This window comes from Protobothrops mucrosquamatus, unplaced genomic scaffold (assembly GCF_001527695.2).
Source record: "Protobothrops mucrosquamatus isolate PMUCROS unplaced genomic scaffold, P.Mucros_1.0 scaffold_280, whole genome shotgun sequence".
Taxonomy (NCBI): Eukaryota; Metazoa; Chordata; class Lepidosauria; order Squamata; family Viperidae; genus Protobothrops; species Protobothrops mucrosquamatus.
This window is the reverse complement of record NW_015386356.1, coordinates 1,461,826-1,479,823: the sequence shown is the minus strand read 5'-3', so window position 1 is coordinate 1,479,823 and position 17,998 is coordinate 1,461,826. Positions and strand designations below refer to the sequence as shown.

The following is a 17,998-nucleotide window of genomic DNA, read 5'->3' as shown; positions in this document are numbered from 1 at the left end:
CCCTCTGGAACGAACTACCCCCCGAGATCCGGACGATCCCGGATCTCCTAACCTTCCGCCGCGCCCTCAAGACATGGCTTTTTCAGCAAGCGGGACTGACCTAGGGTGAATTTTAAATAGGGAAAATTTTTAAAGATTTTAATAATGTCACAGCTATAAATATTTGGTTTTAATTGGTTTTTAAAGGGGAAATGTTTTTGTGTTGTTTTAATGTGCTGTGAGCCACCCTGAGTCCCGTGGGGAGAAGGGCGGCATACAAGTTAGTGTTAAATAAATAAAAAATAAAAAATCCCCCAAACTTCCACAGCAGAATAAAAGAAAGTATCTTCTATTTACTCAACACTAGCTTTGAATAGAAGCTAGTCACCTTAATTCAGATCTCTTCTGCCATTTTGTTATATAATGCTGATCGTTCATTTAATGGGAAAATAAAGTTGCCTATATTTTTTCATCATCTTTGAAATAGATGGTTTATAGTGCATAGTGCCCTCCCTTGAGCATCACAAACTATGAAACCAAGAGTATTAATATATGCATACTCTGTTGCTGGGGGTAAAATTGCTCTTCTGTACCATCCTGAAACTCTATGATTGAACCGGGCAGATCGAGCCATTTGTCCAAAATTTTTCCACATACTGTAGAGATCTCTCTTATTGAATCAGATTAGTGTTTGAAAAAAGATTTGTAGAGCAAGTTAAATTATAGGCCAGCAAGACTATATGCTGTTGTGTCTATAACTATTTACCCTTTCTGTAGCCTATACTTTTGTGATAGTTTAAAGATAGTTCGTTAAGAACAAAAAAACAAAAACAAATGTAGTGATGAAATATGAAATTTGTTTGAGCTATGAATTCAAATAAAATAATTGACAGTCTCTAATGTTAGCCTGACTCCTGACCATTACTCAAAACTCAAAAGGACAAACTGATGTACATTTATATATTTGCTTGTATACCCATACCTTATTAAAAAGATAAAGTCTTGCTTGTTAGTAATACTTATTAGTACTTAAAATATTATTTGGGAATATCACATTAGGTCAAAATTTCTTTTTTGTGCAAACAAATACAACATGCAGCATAAAGTTAAAGCTGAAATGACAATTAAAATATATGCTATGTCCTGTGGTAAAATGCATTTTGCATCATTTTGAATCTAAGAATAACATTCACATTTCAAGTAGGCTTCCTGTTATTCATAGGAAACTTAAAACATTTTCACAAGGTATTTTTACCAAATTTTTCATGTCAGTGAAATGGATGGATCTATTTATGGTAGATCCATTTTTTTTTTAGGATACAAATTTTGTTTTGAAATCTAATGAAAATTAGAGTGGTTAAACAACTGCTTTCAATGCTCATACTCTTTCCTCAAAATGGGGCAGAATATATGCCTTTTTGGGTTGTGAATATCCTTTATGTTGTGCATAGAAACAAAGCAGTTCCCTACAATGCTGCTACCTTCAACCCAAGATAGTACAGAAAACTTGTTGCAGATGCTATGCTTTCACACTCTGCTCTAATGAGTTATCTTAAGATGTTACTGTATATTCAAGTGTTCTCCACTCTAAAGTAAAAGTTGTCCAACCAATACAAATAAAAAACAAAATTAATAATACATGTTGGATAATAATACATATGGGGTTAGATATTGTTAGAAGTTGCTGGCACTAAAAAGAAAAGACCCATGTGAAAAGAAGGAATAATTCCTACCAGTATTATATGCATATGAAGTATTATACATGTCAGTGTCATCATCTACAAAAAGAAAGACAAATGTTATAGCAGTGAAATACCTGTCCATTTATTCACAGCAAGGCAGTTTTAAACTCTCTCCCTTGATAATTTTTTACTATTTGTGATGTTTATTTTCCAATTTATTCAGTGTAATATAGCACTAGACTTGTACTCGCTCAGAATTCAAATTAAGATGCCACAAATGAACTCTAACGAATATGCAGAAAGAAGCTTTAATTTCTTTCCATTATTGAAGCAGCTAAAGTGATTTGTTGCCTAGGTGAACAATAGCAATGGGAATCATGCTAGCATGCTAATTCGAAGGAATGCAAATGAAAATTTGCATTGTTGGGTCTCTTCAATACACTCATATTAAGCCCTTCACTCTCTTCTTTTTGAAAAGACCACTAAGTAGGGGTTTTTCTTTAACTGGAAAAAAAATAATGAACTGTGTTTAAGAGACTCACTGAACTGAACATGCAGTATATAAACATTACATGTCATGGGGTTTAGGTCTCTTTCAAATAATTTCTGCTGTCCAATCCAGGCACCAAAGGAGTGTTAGTAAGAGTCCCCATCTACTTGGTTATGCAATAGGAGAGGACCTAGTTGAAGGTATGAGAACTCCCTGTTATGGAACAGCCTGTTCCTAAGACAAGAATAGTCTTAACTCTTGTGGATTTCCAGAAACTGGCTCTTCCAGGGGCCCTTGAGAATTGCTTATTGTTCATTGGTGCCTATATTAATCCAGCTATAGAACAATTAGTTCTACACTCTTTTCAATGTTGTAAGACATCCAGAGTTGTGCAGGAGCAGGCAGCCATGGAAATGGAAATTATAATACTAATAATAAAATTAAAGGAGCAAACATAAATAAAAATGGAAAGTGCCTTTTGTGATTGTAGTTATTATTATCAATTATTATTACTGGGTATTAGTGTTTCTTTTTTTATGTTTTTATTACCTATAATAATCAGCCTAACGTTCCTCTGGACTGAGGTGGGATGAATCACATCAATAAATAAACAATAAAAGCATCTATAAAAAATTCTAATCTGTTAGCAAGTCTATAAATAAGGAAGCAAAAAGTAGAAATTATACATACCAGGCTTATGAACCATATGGATTTGCTTAAACATTGTCTTATACCAATCCTTTGGTCTGTCAACAGTCTAAAAAAAATAAATTTTAAACAATTAGCAGATAATCAGTACAAAAGCCAGACTAGTAACAAAGTAGGAAACCATTTATTTATTTAATTATTACACAGATTTATATAGCCTTCCAACTCACACATACTGTAGGTGACTCTGGGCAGCTTACAAAATTTTAAAAATCCACCATATAATAAACTCCCATAAAATATCTCACCCACCATGGCAGCAACAACACAGTCAAATCAGCCACTTTATCGACTTCATCTTCATTTTTTGTTCTCAGGCTGACAAAACCACATTTTGGGGGCATGTAAGAAAAGCAACACAGTAGGGGCCAACTATATCTTATGGGAAATGATGTTCCATAAAGAAGAGGCCACCACTGAGAAGGCCTTTTTTTTTTTGTCCCACCAGACATACATCCTAACTGATGGAATGTGTAACATTCCCTACCTTCCTATCCTGGTGGGCCAGGTGGATGTTGTCGGGGAGATGTGGTCCTTCAAATAGCCTGGCCCCAAGCCATGTAGGGCTTTAAAAGTGATAATCAGCACCCTGAATTGTAGCCAGAAGCAGATTGGCAGCCAGTGCAGCTCCCACAGAAGAGGTGACACACATGCAAGTCTAGGCTTGGGCTACTTCATTCTGAATTAATTGAAGCTTCCAAATACTCTTCAAGGTCAGCCCCATATAGAGTATATTACAATAGTCCAGACATGAGATGAGTGGGTGATTAATAAAACATTAGCAAAGTGGTTCATTTAACCTCTTGATGAGTCCCCGTAATAGTTGACATGTTTTGCTTGGTTTAGAGTTAAAATCTTGCAATATACTGATTATACACAAAATAAAAATATGGTGGGTTTTTCATATTTTCTAAATGGACAATTTTTTTCTACACAGGTGATTAAATTGTGAGTCAGTTCGTTAAAGTTATGGATATAAAAGTAATCCAAAGGATTGACCTAATATTTTTTATCCAGCTCCTCTCTACTGTGCTTTCTCAGTGAGAAAATTCCCAGGCAGGATTTTGGAAGTGGCAAGGCATATCATAATGCTAGGGAAAGACATTCCTCTACATTCCCAGAAAGACATCTTCTCATCTGCAAGGGATGTGGTGGCTCTGTAGTTAGAACGGAGGCTTGAGAATCAGCAAGACTGAGTTTGAGATCCAGGGATCTCTACATGGAGGGATGAGCTCCCACCATTTGCTCCAGCTCCTGCCCACCTAGAAGTTTGAAAGCATGTAAAAAGTGCAAGTAGATAAATAGGTGCCACTTTGATGGGAACCCACAGGGGACAGAAGAGGTGAGTCTCCATTGGGCGCCCCCCAGGCAAAGGTGACATCAGTAGCTAATCTTTATATGAAAAGTTCAAAAGGCCAATATTTTCTATACCTAGCTTGTTGGAATCTGTATTTTCCAAAACAGCTTCCAAGATATAATAGATAGTTTAATACTTTGTAGTATTTTCAGTGAGCAATTATTAACAAGTCAATAAGACAATTCTTACATTGGATTATTTTAAGTAGGACTTAATATAACTGCTAAAATTATCCAACCTATAATATTTTATTTCCATCCTCCAGAGACTAATAGGGTGTTGAGTTGCTGTAAGCTCTTGGAAAGTGATCAGAAATCCTAAATGGGTAGACATTATATCTTACAAAATTGTATTTCAAACCCTTGGCTGAAAGATACTTTTGTTCAGCAAATGGCACAAGATACAGTAGTCAACTTTGCTACAGTATTAAAACTTCCCTTTCTTGCAGCTGGCTTTTACTTGATGAAGCCAAAACTTTTAATGTCATACTTTATTGCAAAAGTCAACATGCTTAAAATGTTGGTTTCTTTTCATTCAGTGTTCTGTCTTTGGGCAAAGATACCAAAGAATAAATATGCAGAAGTGCACCGTATTATGTTTGTCCACATGAAATGAACAGATAAATTATTTTAGGCATTCAAATTATTGGAAGGTCTAGGCCAAGACTGTTGAGATCCTTTGAGCTTTGCTTTATCCACTAGTTCTACTTCGAAAAAAGCACGGGTACACCTCTAATTGTTAAAAACAGCAGATCAATAAGAAGTTGAAACAAATGCCATTATTTCAAATGTAGTAGGTTTAATTCTTAATTAACTATTTAGTACTCAGTGCTTATAGATTTTCTTATCACTGGTACTTCTAGTGATAGTGAGTCACATGCAATTGGGAGGAATCATGAGGCTATTTCAGTGCCAGACACCAATATGCTAAGTATCCTCAGATATAATTTTCTTTTATACCATGCCTGGAATCTGAGAATCGTGGAATGAATGAAGAAAGGCTACAGGTAAATCCTGGTTATCATTGTGGCAACTAGCGAAATCAATTTCCATGTCAATTAGGGCCGCTTTTAAAGTTACTTTTAAAATAGCAATGAGCACTTCGTCATCCTATGAGTCATCCAGGTACACTATAAGAATTGTTAAAAAGTATATTAATTTCCCAGCATAGGAGACTATTTATCATAACTGAGCTTGAACAGAGCACTTCATACATATTTAATGAAAGGCCACATAGAACAGAAAACACATTTGATTTTAAAATGATACACTTCTATTTTCTTCTATTTTTAAGTGCAATGGAACTGTCAGGTTTATTTAGATTGCAGCAGTTATCTATTACCTTAGTTATTTACTTATACATTTTATCAATCCACCTTTCTTCTACACGCTAGATTTGGAGATGTATATATTTCTCTAAAATAAATTTTAAAATGATAAATACATTAAACTTTGTTTAAGTTAGGTGACATATTTGCAAATATATGTAAATATCCACTGCAACTGAAACACTAGTGGTATTGTACATTCATTTTATCTGCATCTTGAGGTGAATTTGTGTGTATTACATTTTTAAAACAACTTTGTAAATAGATCAAAATTGTGCATGTAATATAATGCTCATCTGCAGCTGTACTGAGATATAAAAAAATCTACTTCCAAGCACACTTTCCCAAGAATAAGCTCTAGACTTCTGAACAAACTTATATAGAACTGAAGAGGGTATCATAAAATATCTATTCAATGGGCATATTTTTTTCAAAATGCTAACCAAAATGGGATATTATTACAAATGTTACACAACCAATAGAATTTGATTTGAAAGATTTTAATATATAGCTAGCTATGGGCCAAGTCCATTAGATGCAAATTGGAGGAATTTAAATCATCTGTCAATATAAATAGCCATTCTATGTAACCAAGCTGTGGCTTCAAAAAATCATAATAATCTCCTATATATCCTTAAAGAAGACATATTTAAGGGAAGCAAAGATCCATTTAATTGCCACCATTTTTAGTTTTTAAAAGGTATTTTATCTTACCTGATCAAAACTTCTCCATCAATTCCCCCCTCCCCTTTTGCCCGCCCCCAACTTAATCTCCACTGGAGCCATTGGCAGGCAAGCTACTCCCACTGCTTCCGTAGCACTGCGTTGCTCAAAGAGTCACCTGAAATCTGAAAGGCTTTGCTGCTTTCATTCCTGCTCCTCCTTGTTCTTTTATCCCTTTCGTTGAGGAGATTGGCAAACTGTTCTTTCTACCAGTTGCAGCAGCTACTGCTGCCGCCTGTCCCAGACAGAAAGGGTTGCTGGAGCAGCAGTGTGGAAAAAATGCTTCAGCCTAACTGAAAACAAAACACTTCACTGTGGCATCCTAAAAGCACTCAAGCACTAACTAGTGGCAAGCATTCAACATTGACCTGAAAATGTACTTTCCTCTCTGCTTCATTCCGTGTCAGCAAAGGAAAGAGCCCAGTTCCGTTCAGTGCTTCCCAGTACTACAGCTAAGTCAGAGACTGTTTAGTAGGAGGGTGTTTACATTCTTTCATTCGTTTTATTTCTGTTCACTCATAAATGCAAGGAATGATAGGATATGCCAGGGCATCTTGATAAAAGTGGCAGCAAATGCCAAACTTTGAACAAATTTTAAAGAAGATTGAAAAGATGGAGCAAACAATTTTTTTTCTAACAATGGTGTAGTGGAGATGACAAATAAATTAAAGCAAAGCTTTTCAGGTACCTGTCTCTTTCCCCACAGTGACTCTGATTGTGCATATTTTATTTCATGTTATATAAAGCCAGGAAGAATGTGAAAAAGCCATCATCAACAAGACATTCATTGTATGAAGTGCACACACACAAAAACACACACACATTTCCTACCGTTCTAATTGCTGTTGGAATTCCTGATTCATCAACTGGCCCAATTCCTGCATAATGTGGTGCTTTAATGACTGTGACTTTCTTTTCTTCCTCTGAAGTCCTACAGATCGGTATGGTGGTGGTGGTTGTGCTGCTGCTGCTGTCACCGCCACCAATAGAGTGTGCATGCTGTAGATACGTCTCTGCAGATTCTACAAAGATAACATATGGCTGTATAACTGTAGCACTGCCCTGCTTTGCCTGCATATTAAAAAATGCATTTTCACATGGCAACAGATACACATAGATGATCTTCTTTGTACTACTAGATGTAAAACAGAACTAGAACACAGCAGACCTTAGCTCCCCAGTCTTTCGCTTCAGATGCTGGAAGGCTTCTGTAAATCAGAGCAGATGATTTGGGCTGCAAATGTCAGGATGACCACCAGGTAGCAACAAAGAGATAATTTTGTGAGGCTACCTTGTGGCCAAACAGATTTTTGCAGCCTAAAACTGGTAACCTTAGGTTCACAATACCACTGGTTTATTTTATCATAAAACTCTGAATGATGCATAATTGGCTGAGTTATAATACATAAATTATTGTTTACAAACCATAATGATTAAACTAGCATAAATTCTGGACAGGTGGAAGTTTGAAAAGTAGGAAGGAGAAGACATTTTATAATTATAAAGTCCTAATAAAGACACATTACTTTGAACAGAAACCTCAACAGGCAGAACAGTTGCTGTAAGGGTTGTTGCAAATAGTTTAAATTTATTTATTTAATTACTTATTACATTATTGAAATTACACATCTCCCTCACAGAGGGAGGGAGTAAAGTAAGAAAAAATAACTCCCCCCTCTCTTTCCCTTTTGCTAATTTTTTAAAATACAAAATTAAATCTGAGTTAAGTCAGATATTTTCACAGAAAATTTTCAAAATTGCAGAATAGATTTAATCAAAGGCAATACAGATGAGAATGATTAAGACCAATCAACACAGAAACAGCCATGGCAGTATATTGTTAATGTTCAGATTTAATTGTACTACTCTTATACAATTTTTGAAATCTGAGTGTCTTATTAATGTATGGCAACCTCGGTCATAGTTCTAAAGAAAACCCAACCTATTTATCTGGTCTGAAGTATGTAATTTTTAATTAATGTTTATAGTCAAACTATTAAATTAATAGTAAGGCTATTAATATCTGACATCAGATCTTTTATTAAAATTTGCAATCTATAAATAAGATAGCTAGGAGCATATATGGTAAGGCGATTTAGATTAAGCATGCATAAAATATCTAGATATCTGGGCTTTTCTCCAAATATGCACAATACTAAATTTAGAGAGGAAAAAAAAGGAATGTGTTTCTATAGCCCAAGAATGGCAAAAAATTGTCTGCCTTCATCATAAGAGCTTAAGGCATAACCAGACATAACATCAAGTGTATAAGTTCAATTAATCTATAGGCTTTTAAAAATGTAAATATAATCTGCAGAAAGATAGAAAAGACATTTTCGGTAGCTGAGGGGAGAATTTTATCCTTTGCTTTACTGTAACTGTAGCAAACCCCCCCAAAACAAACAAACAAACAAACAAACAAACAAACCCTCAGAAAACCTGTCCATAATAGGAAGGTTATTTAGAAACCTTCCATTAAATCTGTACCATATTTTGACATATATCTCTAACTATGTATATTCAAAAGTTTCTTGCCATATTAAAGCTCTAAATTATAATGCATAAAAGGGAGGAGATTAAAAATACAAAAAAACAAAAACAAAACCAAAGGCATGAGGCTCTCAAATCAAACTTCATGAAGGTTTAGCAAGGTACAGTAGAATATTGATTTAGAGGATAAAAATTGACAATTGAGTGGAAAACAGCATGGACGGCAGCAGTTGGAGCAGAAAGAGACCAAGAGATATAAAAGAGGTGGTGGTGGGGGGATTTCTCTTTGGCCCTATTCTCATTTGTGCAGCCTCAGCACAAGCAAGCTTTCCTCACTTTTTTAAAATATTAAAATATCTTCTCCCTTCTTTGACTCAAATTGAAGGACAGAATCAAGATATATAAACCAGGTAAATTTTGTCACCAATTGCTTTGGAAAAAGGAGAGGTGAGTGACAATGACTGGGAGCAATGGCAGTAAGCAAGACTGGAACTGCCAGATTTTATGCTTGTTTGGTTTTCTGCTGACTTAGGGATGGGGGAGAGAACATTTTAATTTAGCAGAAATAAATGACCCCAAATATGAGTAAACTGGGCTGTTTTTAAATGTTCTCAGGAATGAAGGAACGTAAACGTTTATAAATAAACCTGACTTTTTGGTGAAAGTTGGACTGGATAACACCTAATAGTTTACAGATTTCCCAAATAGTAATAATTTTTAAAAAGGATTTTAAAAAGAGGAAAAAGGCCATGGCAGAGTCTGGGGATGGGATATAGCAATTGATGCAGGGAATATTAAAAGAAAACTTTATGGGACAGGATTCAATATAATGAAATAGCTAGAAATGCAAACATGCATAGTTCACATTACAATATTTTGTGGCATGGACTCAGTAGCTTTACTTAAACAATCTACAATAGGCTGCACTTGATTTAAGTTCAGCTTTATGAAGAAATATTTAATCCTATTGAAATATTTAATTTCAACAATTAAAAAACAACTATTGGGATAACAGTTGTCATAAATTCATATGGACCTATATAAGCTTAATTTACACTGTGATGGCATGAATACAGTATGATGTATTTAAAAGTTTCACACAAGCAGTATATTTCCACTCTCACTGACCAAACTTACATATTTTTAATTCCAAATGATCTAGATAGACTTTCTTTCCAGGAATTTTTGTAGCAAAATATGCTTGCTGCCACAAAAACCTGCTGTCGAATGTTATGTTGAGAAGGTTAGTATTCTCAAGTCATTTGGAAGCTAAGAAAAAAGTGGCAATGTGTGGGTTTTTTCTGCTACCATTATCAGTATTTGTGATGGCAAAATAACAGCAAGAGCTGGAACCTATTTTGAGAAAAGTGAACTATGAAGCACTCTGTGTGGTCGATTTCAGATATAATTTCTTTTTTTAAAAGTTTTTTATTTATAATACAGTTAAAACAAAGATGGACATAACGTAACATTCCAGAGTAAATATTCCTAACAATTTGTTCCTCTTCATACTTATAATTCTTAATCTCTCTATATACATATTTTTCTATACAATACAGTCTCTAATTTGTTTCTCTATATACTAACATACAATTATATATATTTCTATCTTAACACTAACTTAAAACCCGAACAGTTCTCCTTGACTCACACCAGTAATAAAATTTGTCCCAGATTTCAAAGTAGTCTGACTCTGTCTTGTCCTTCATTTCCATTGTGAGCCTATCCATATTAGCACACGATAAAATTTTATATAAAATCTCTTCTTCTGTTGGAATTTCTTTATTCCTCCAGTTTTGTGCATACGCCAATCTAGCAGCCGTGAGAATGTGCAACATCAAGTAAAATATCCCTTTGTTGTATTTCTGCATGGTTATGCCTAGTAAGAAGAGTTCTGGTTTTAACTCTATCATTAGTATTTCTTCCAGCCATTTTTTTATCTTGTTCCAAAAGTCACGTGCTTTTGAGCACTCCCACCACATATGGTAATATGTCCCTATTGCCAATTTACATTTCCAGCACGTGGAAGAAACATTTGGACCCATTTTAGCTAATCTTGTGGGTGGGAGATGCCATCTGTAGAACATTTTGTAGAGATTTTCTTTGTAGGAGGTGGCCAGAGTAAGCTTCCTATTTCTTACCCATAATTCTTGCCTATTAATCAGTGAACAATGCTTATGGATTTAAAGAAAGGTGTCATTTGCATGCCAAACTCACCCATTGTCCTGCTCTGTTGCAGGAGAGAGGAGCTTGAACTGAATGAGACTGGTGGAGAGTATGCCAAAGAAGGGGAGAAAGGCCTTTGAAAGTAACTCATTGGGCTGGTTGCCAAGTTAGAATTCCCATTCACTGTTATCTGAGCCTGAGAGGAAAGAAACAAAACAAAAACAAAATCCCAAAATCATATCCAATCATATGCAGTAAACCACGGAAGACTGAAATTCACCATCAATATAAAAGATGAAGGAAAGAATGGTAAAATTCATAACAGTAGCCAGCTTTCCAGTGTTTAGCTACAATCCATAATCATTCCTAGAATTATGAGGATATTAGTTTGTTATATTTGGAGACTTAATTTTATCAAAAGCTCATGATACCTTACATAGGAATTAGATTTCTCTTTGTTTTGTCCTAGAGCAAGAATTGTGCAAGAGTCTGGTCAGGGAGAGACCAATCAGCCCATGGTTTCTTAGTAAGTTTCTGTGGCTGAGAGCAGACTTGAACCTAGATCTTCTCAGTTTTAATACAACATCTTAATCACTGTATTATATTAAGTTTCACAAAGGCCTCAGTTAAAGTAGCATTTGAACAACTGCTTACAAAACGAAGAGGATAGTCAAAATTGCTCTCTCCATTCTCCTGAAGATCTAATTTTTGTTTTCCTTATACCTGACTCTTACTATTATTCACTTGGAATTCTCCAACCCAAAATACCCAAGAAAAATAACCAAATTTCCTTCAAGTAACAAAAATCAGTGATTATTGATATCAGTAAGCAATATGTAGATTTTTATAAGAATTTATACACTGCCTGTTGAATTCTGTCAATATTTCTTTTGAAAGAATACCACCATTTTAGATATGCTTCCATTTATTATGATTACACTGCTGCAACCTTTTCAACATTAATGGGTTGCTATTTTTTTTAAAAAATTGTAAGCTTGGGGCCTACAAATCCTTTTCAAAAACAGGAAGAACTGAAAGATTATTTTGAGTGATGTGTCATTTTGCTCTTCTCTATACTTATAACTGTGTGGATGGAACTGAACTTGTACAGTACTATGGCACATGATAAGGAGAAATTACAGTATGTACACAGGTATTTACATTTTCCAATGTAACTATACTGCACTGGAAGCAATTGCCTCTACTCTTAACTATTCTTGTAAATGATGGATGTTATTCTACAAACACGGGCTAACCTAAACGTTTTCAGGGATCCATATCAGATTATGGTCTTTGGTTGATATTGCTTTAATTTTTGACGGGTCATTTAAAATTTAAACTGCTGTCATTTTGTAATAATTTGTTTTATTATGTAGAATAAAAGTCATTGTCAAAAATAGGATGTTGGCCATAATATCTTTCTGTTTTGTGTATTATTATAATAAATTTATTTGCCGCATTGCAATATAAAAAAACAGGCACAGCTTTGATCAAACCAGCATATTGACTTTTTCACCTTACCCTGCACACATTCCTATGTAGACACTAATTTATGCCAACCACACAGCTGTCATCTATAAAATACAGAGAATGCCCGCAAGTTATAGGAATAAATGAATCCTATGCTCAAATTGTTGTTTTAACCTGGGCACAAATTTTATTTACTCATTTATTGGATATATGTCTCCTCTTTCTCTCAATTTGATGATAGGATAAATGTGTTTATCACCCATTTAGGGTTTTCTGCTTTTATGTAAAATTTGGAGTTTTAGTCTGTTGTTTTCCTTTATTTTTAAATATATAATAAAAAAACTCACATGCACTGCAGAAATTGAAATGTAAAATTATACTTGATTTCTCTCTGTCTCTTTCTCTCTCTCTGACACACACATATGCGCACACACAAGCACACATACAAAGGGCAATGTTAGTTTAGGGGCAAAATTTGACTTAGAATCAATTTTATGCAGTCAATGTTTATAAATAATCACTATCAAAATTGTGTTACATGTGTGCTCTTCAAATATTTTAAATTACATTGTAGGGGCATATTCAGATTTCTTACTTTTTTCTCATTTGTTTGCAACTTGCCTAAAGATTCTGTGCATATACACTGGCATCATACTGTAGTCTTGCTTATATTCTAAATATTATTCCTCTTTAATATGAGGGACTGAAGAATTATAACCAGTAGATTTATTCAGGATAGTTGAAGCAATTGGAACAAAGATGTGTTGCAGTGAAAAAACTGACACCCAAATGTTGACAGCAATGACAAACTTCTCATGCTCATTCCACGCAGACCCCACTTGGCAAGAGGCCCAATTGATATTCCCACCTCCCCTTTCTTGCATCACCTATTGCTCCTTCTAGCCAAAGCCAATCTTCCAAACACTAATGCTCTGAAGGAGGAGGCAAGCCAAATTGGTCATTTTTGTACCTTAACCTGGTAAGGAAGAAAGTTGGATGTGGGAGGGAGTGAGGAGCCAAGGTACCAAGGTTTTTGGATTGGGATGAGGAATCCAGAAGGAGTGGGATGTGGCAGAAGTTCCCACCAATAGAAAACTAACCCCCACAACTCAAAACTGTAATTGCAGTATTTTTCTGAATCAGGTTCCAAGCAGATTAATTTTGGAACCTAATCAGCTCAGATTTATAAGACAATAAAATTACAAACCGAAAATGTTTGTGCTTTAAACTTCCATCACATTTCTGTTACAATCAAAATTTAATCTTTGCAAACTGAAATTGGAGTTAGATAACACACCAGTGACACAAGGTAAGTTTATGCATTTACCAGGTAGAAAAAGGCATTTGAATAGCTTTTGCACCAGTTAGCACTCCCCAGAGCCCACAAAGTGGACAAAACTGTTGTTTTTGTCTTTCTTTGCCCTGAGATATTTGGAAGTTTGAGGGGCCAAATTGATGCCTTAAACTTTAATCCTTTAGTCTTACCTCCAAATAGAATGCTTTTCTCCACTAAAGGCAAAACAATGCCTTATTGCTCTTTCACACCTCCCTCAACCTCAACACACAAAAAATCCTGTTGAACACTTCAGCATCATCCAGTTTGGACTGCATCACTGGCCTTCCCCTTGCAGGTCCTCAATCAAGACACAAGTGCAACCTCCTAGTTCTAATTGATGAGTAAAGAAACAACTGTTTTTTATTTCACTGATATTGTAAAAATTACCATTTTCAAATATTGGAATTATGTTCCTCCCACCGTATTCCTTATTGCTTGGAAAAAGCTCAAAATCTTTACAGCTCAAGATACCACCTGCATGCCAATTAATTAAATGAGGTGACAGACCAAAACTAGCTTCTTTTCCACCTTGACAGCATGGTTGAACAGAATGGAAGAGAAAAGAGGAAGGATAATTACATGAGAGCTGGCAGCAGTGGAGGTTAAGGTGGTGCCATCAGACGCAGCAGACGTCTGGCTCAAGGTTGGGGAAGGTGTTTCAGAACAGTCAGTAGTATCATAGTTACAGCTCTGTAGCTCATCTAGCATGGCAGCGGAGAACTCGCTCATTGGCTGAGAGGAGAACTCACTCATGGCTGACACAATAGAGTCAGTTTCAGTCTTGTGGAGCAGAGTGTCAGGTACAAGGAAGGGGTATGGATAGGAGAACAGTGAAAGGGCTGGGGTTCTATAAATGGGTGACGGCCAGAAATCATCAGATGGTGGTAAAGGAAATGACGTTGCATGGGTGCCACTGTCAGGTGAGAGAGAGGGTTGGTGAACCGGAACCCTGGGAAGAGGAGGAGGAGGAGGAGGTGGTGGTGGTGGTGAGGGAGGCAACGGTGCAGCTTCAGCTGACGTTTGTCTGTGTGTCTGGGAAGCATTTACCTCCATCACATTGGCAGTCACTTTCTGGTTTCCAAGCTGAATTTTGAGAAAAAAACAAACAATCAAAACATAAGAAAACATATTACTAAAATTGATTTTAAAAAGTGCTTTCCTTTAGTTGTGCTCAAGAGTATACAAAAAGGAAAAAAAAGACACACACTCTGTGTGTGGCTTTTTCCAAGCTTTGAAAATAAAAATCAGGTAGAAAAGAAAATAAAGTTTATTTTAGAAGGAAAACATACTAAGTGAATTTGTCAAGCAGTAACAGAAGCAACGCCAGAAACTACAGTGTACTGAATAAACATTTATATTCATTTCCTAGGCTTAAATTGTTTGAGGTTTTATTTAAATTAAGTTTGATTAAGCTTAATTTATCACTAAAATTAGAGGGACTTTTTAAAAAACACATAATTGCACCTCCTTTTTAATAGAAATAAACTAAACAGGCCCCAGTTCCTAAAGGACTCCTGTACAATGGTTTCAGTGTATGAAAGCACTGGATTGTACATTATGAGTGTACAAATTACACGCCATTTTTACAGACTCAATGGCAAAAAGGACCATGATACTCATCCCTTTCATGTATAGAAGTTTATGCCATGAAGAAGAAATGAGATTGTGCCACTGATTGTGCTCTCCTGACATTTGAATCTGGATAAATGAGAGAGAGAAAAAGAAAAGCATGTGCACATATGTAGGTTTCTCCTCTTCAAATTCCATCTTAATAACTGGATGAGGGCGGTGGAAGCAAGAAAAAAAGGCTGCTTGTAACACCAGGGGCAAAATGAAGTCCCCTGATTTCATTCCTCCTTCATCTCGTGTAATGTTTCCACTAAGTAATCAGCAAAGAGGAATGGGTTTACTGCTTATTTAGTCTATGTGGAAGGAGACAACATGGAACAAGCTGTTTCCACTAGCTGAAAGTTTTCACATAGACATCTTTCCCATTTTAAAATATAAATCACTTGGAAGTATATAAATTTCCAAGAGCAAAAGCTCCAATCCTAAATTTCATGCTAAACTCCTATTTTTGAAAGAGCTTAAGACTGCTGAAGTCTATATGGCTTGACTCAAAATCAACTTATATTGGATAGATGTGCATGTAATATTATACACATGAAAGAAAAAGCTATATAAGTACATAAGAGAAAAATATTTGTGTAAAAGTAATATGGTCATTAGTAATTGCTCTAATAAACAATTATTAGAAAAGGGATCTAATTTCTACATGAAGAGATTCCATCTTTCTAAAGGAAATGATTCTTTGGGAAGGAGATGGAAAATAGGGACAAGAGACCTTTTACTTTGTCTTCTTCTCTGAAGAAATTGCTGGGGAGGATCTATCCATATTTAATTAATATATGATTACAGGGCTTACTATACATATATTTGCCTCATCAAAATAATTATACTGCACTGTGTATCTGTTATTTATATATGCTTTATCTTGTTTAAGAAAAGTGTAGAGAATTTTAGAAGCCAATATTAAACTGGAAGGGTGCGATGAAGAATCCTAATGATCTGAGCCACTTTACAATGCCTTGGTAAGGCCACACTTGGAATACTGCATCCAGTTTTGGTCACCACGATGTAAAAAAGATGCTGAGACTCTAGAAAGAGTACAGAGAAGAGCAACAAAGATGATTAGGGGACTGGAGGCTAAAACATATAAGGAACAGTTGCTGGAATTCGGTATGTCTAGTTTAACGAAGAGAAGGACGACGGAGGACATGATAGCAGTGTTCCAAAAACTCAGGGGCTGCCACAAAGAAGAGGGAGTCAAGCTATTCTCCAAGGCGCCTGAAGGCAGGACAAGAAGTAATGGATGGAAACTGATCAAGGAGAGAAGCAACTTAGAACTAAGGAGAAACTTCCTGACAGTTAGAACAATTAACCAATGGAACAACCTGCCTCCAGAAGCNATTATTATTATTATTATTATTATTATTATTATTGCCTATAATTTACATGATGTAATCAAATAATAGATATACTGGGAATGAATAAACAAATTGGCACCTTGATATTAATTTTTCATTCTCAGATTCAGTACTAAAGTAATAGATAAAGTGGTTGGTGAAGACTCCTTGGTAGATGCCAGTAGCAAGAATATGTTCAGTTATTACTTACACACTATGAATCATACATAGATAGGAAAGTACTCTTGATTTTCTGTTATAACACATTCCCCAAATTTAGGAACTGTTAGATTGTTTCAAGAAATACAAGCTTCTATATTAAATATTTTATAAAATAAATAAATACATATTCTTATATGAGTATTGGTGAATGTACAGCAAATATATCATTTAGTGTTGGCACAAATGTAGCTTCCCTCAATACCTGAAGTGGTAAAAGAGGAAATAAAGAAGAAGACTAATGTAGCTGAGATACCATACTCTAGAGATGGGAAAGCTATGACCTTCTAATATTACTAATTACAATTCCCCATATTCTAAAACCCTTACACTACCTATGATTGCTGGGCTGGATAGGAATTGTAGCTCAGCAACATCTAGATGAATACAGATGCCATAGCTGGCTTAAAGCATTATAGCAGGAAAGCAAAATTTGGAATTATGAGCACATTCTGAATTTAGATTTGTGTCATTGCATTTAGCTGCTAGTTCATGGGATGCAAGTAACAGAATGCTGGTTTGCATGACGATCTCTAGATTAGAGGCCCGAGCTTGCATAACACCACATGTACATGCTAAGATTAAAGCTAGCATTTGATAGGAGTTGTCCTTACTATTAGAACAGTGCTACACAAAGCATGGGTTTAACAAAGACTATTAACTTAAACTATATCGACTCTATCTTACTAAAATATTATTTGAAAAAAATAATCTTGACTGATGAAAACCAAAATGAATAGTAGAGGTCAACATCTATTGGTCTGTATGGGGATGAACATAACGTATGGAAGAGGGAGACTTGAATGCAAAAGGGATAAATGGTAAAAACCATGAACCAATGGAAGAAATTAAAGAAAATTAAGGGGAATCAGGTAACATATTTGAATGGTAATCTGATCTTGTGGAATGTTGATGAATTCATGGAGGGAAACAAATGTAAGTTTAATTATGAATAGAAGGATCTGATTTATGTTTGATTGTAAGACCTTCAAGAAATATTATACTGGAGCTGTGGGCTACATCATCTGTGAAGCTGATCAAATATATTGAAATTAAACAGTAACAGCTCTCTGGTATATTGTTTC

General features: G+C 35.3%; 1 protein-coding gene across 1 annotated transcript in view; it reads right to left on the bottom strand.

The window, feature by feature from the left end:
- Positions 1-17,998, bottom strand: part of SORBS2 (sorbin and SH3 domain containing 2) — a 95,129-nt gene that overhangs the window by 56,267 nt on the left and 20,864 nt on the right. The window contains exons 5-8 of the mRNA XM_015831783.1: positions 10,974-11,118; positions 7,098-7,288; positions 2,842-2,908; positions 1,713-1,757 (exon numbers count right to left, since the gene is read on the bottom strand). Coding sequence (XP_015687269.1) covers positions 1,713-1,757; positions 2,842-2,908; positions 7,098-7,288; positions 10,974-11,118 — 448 coding nt within the window. The remainder of the gene's footprint in view (positions 1-1,712; positions 1,758-2,841; positions 2,909-7,097; positions 7,289-10,973; positions 11,119-17,998) is intronic.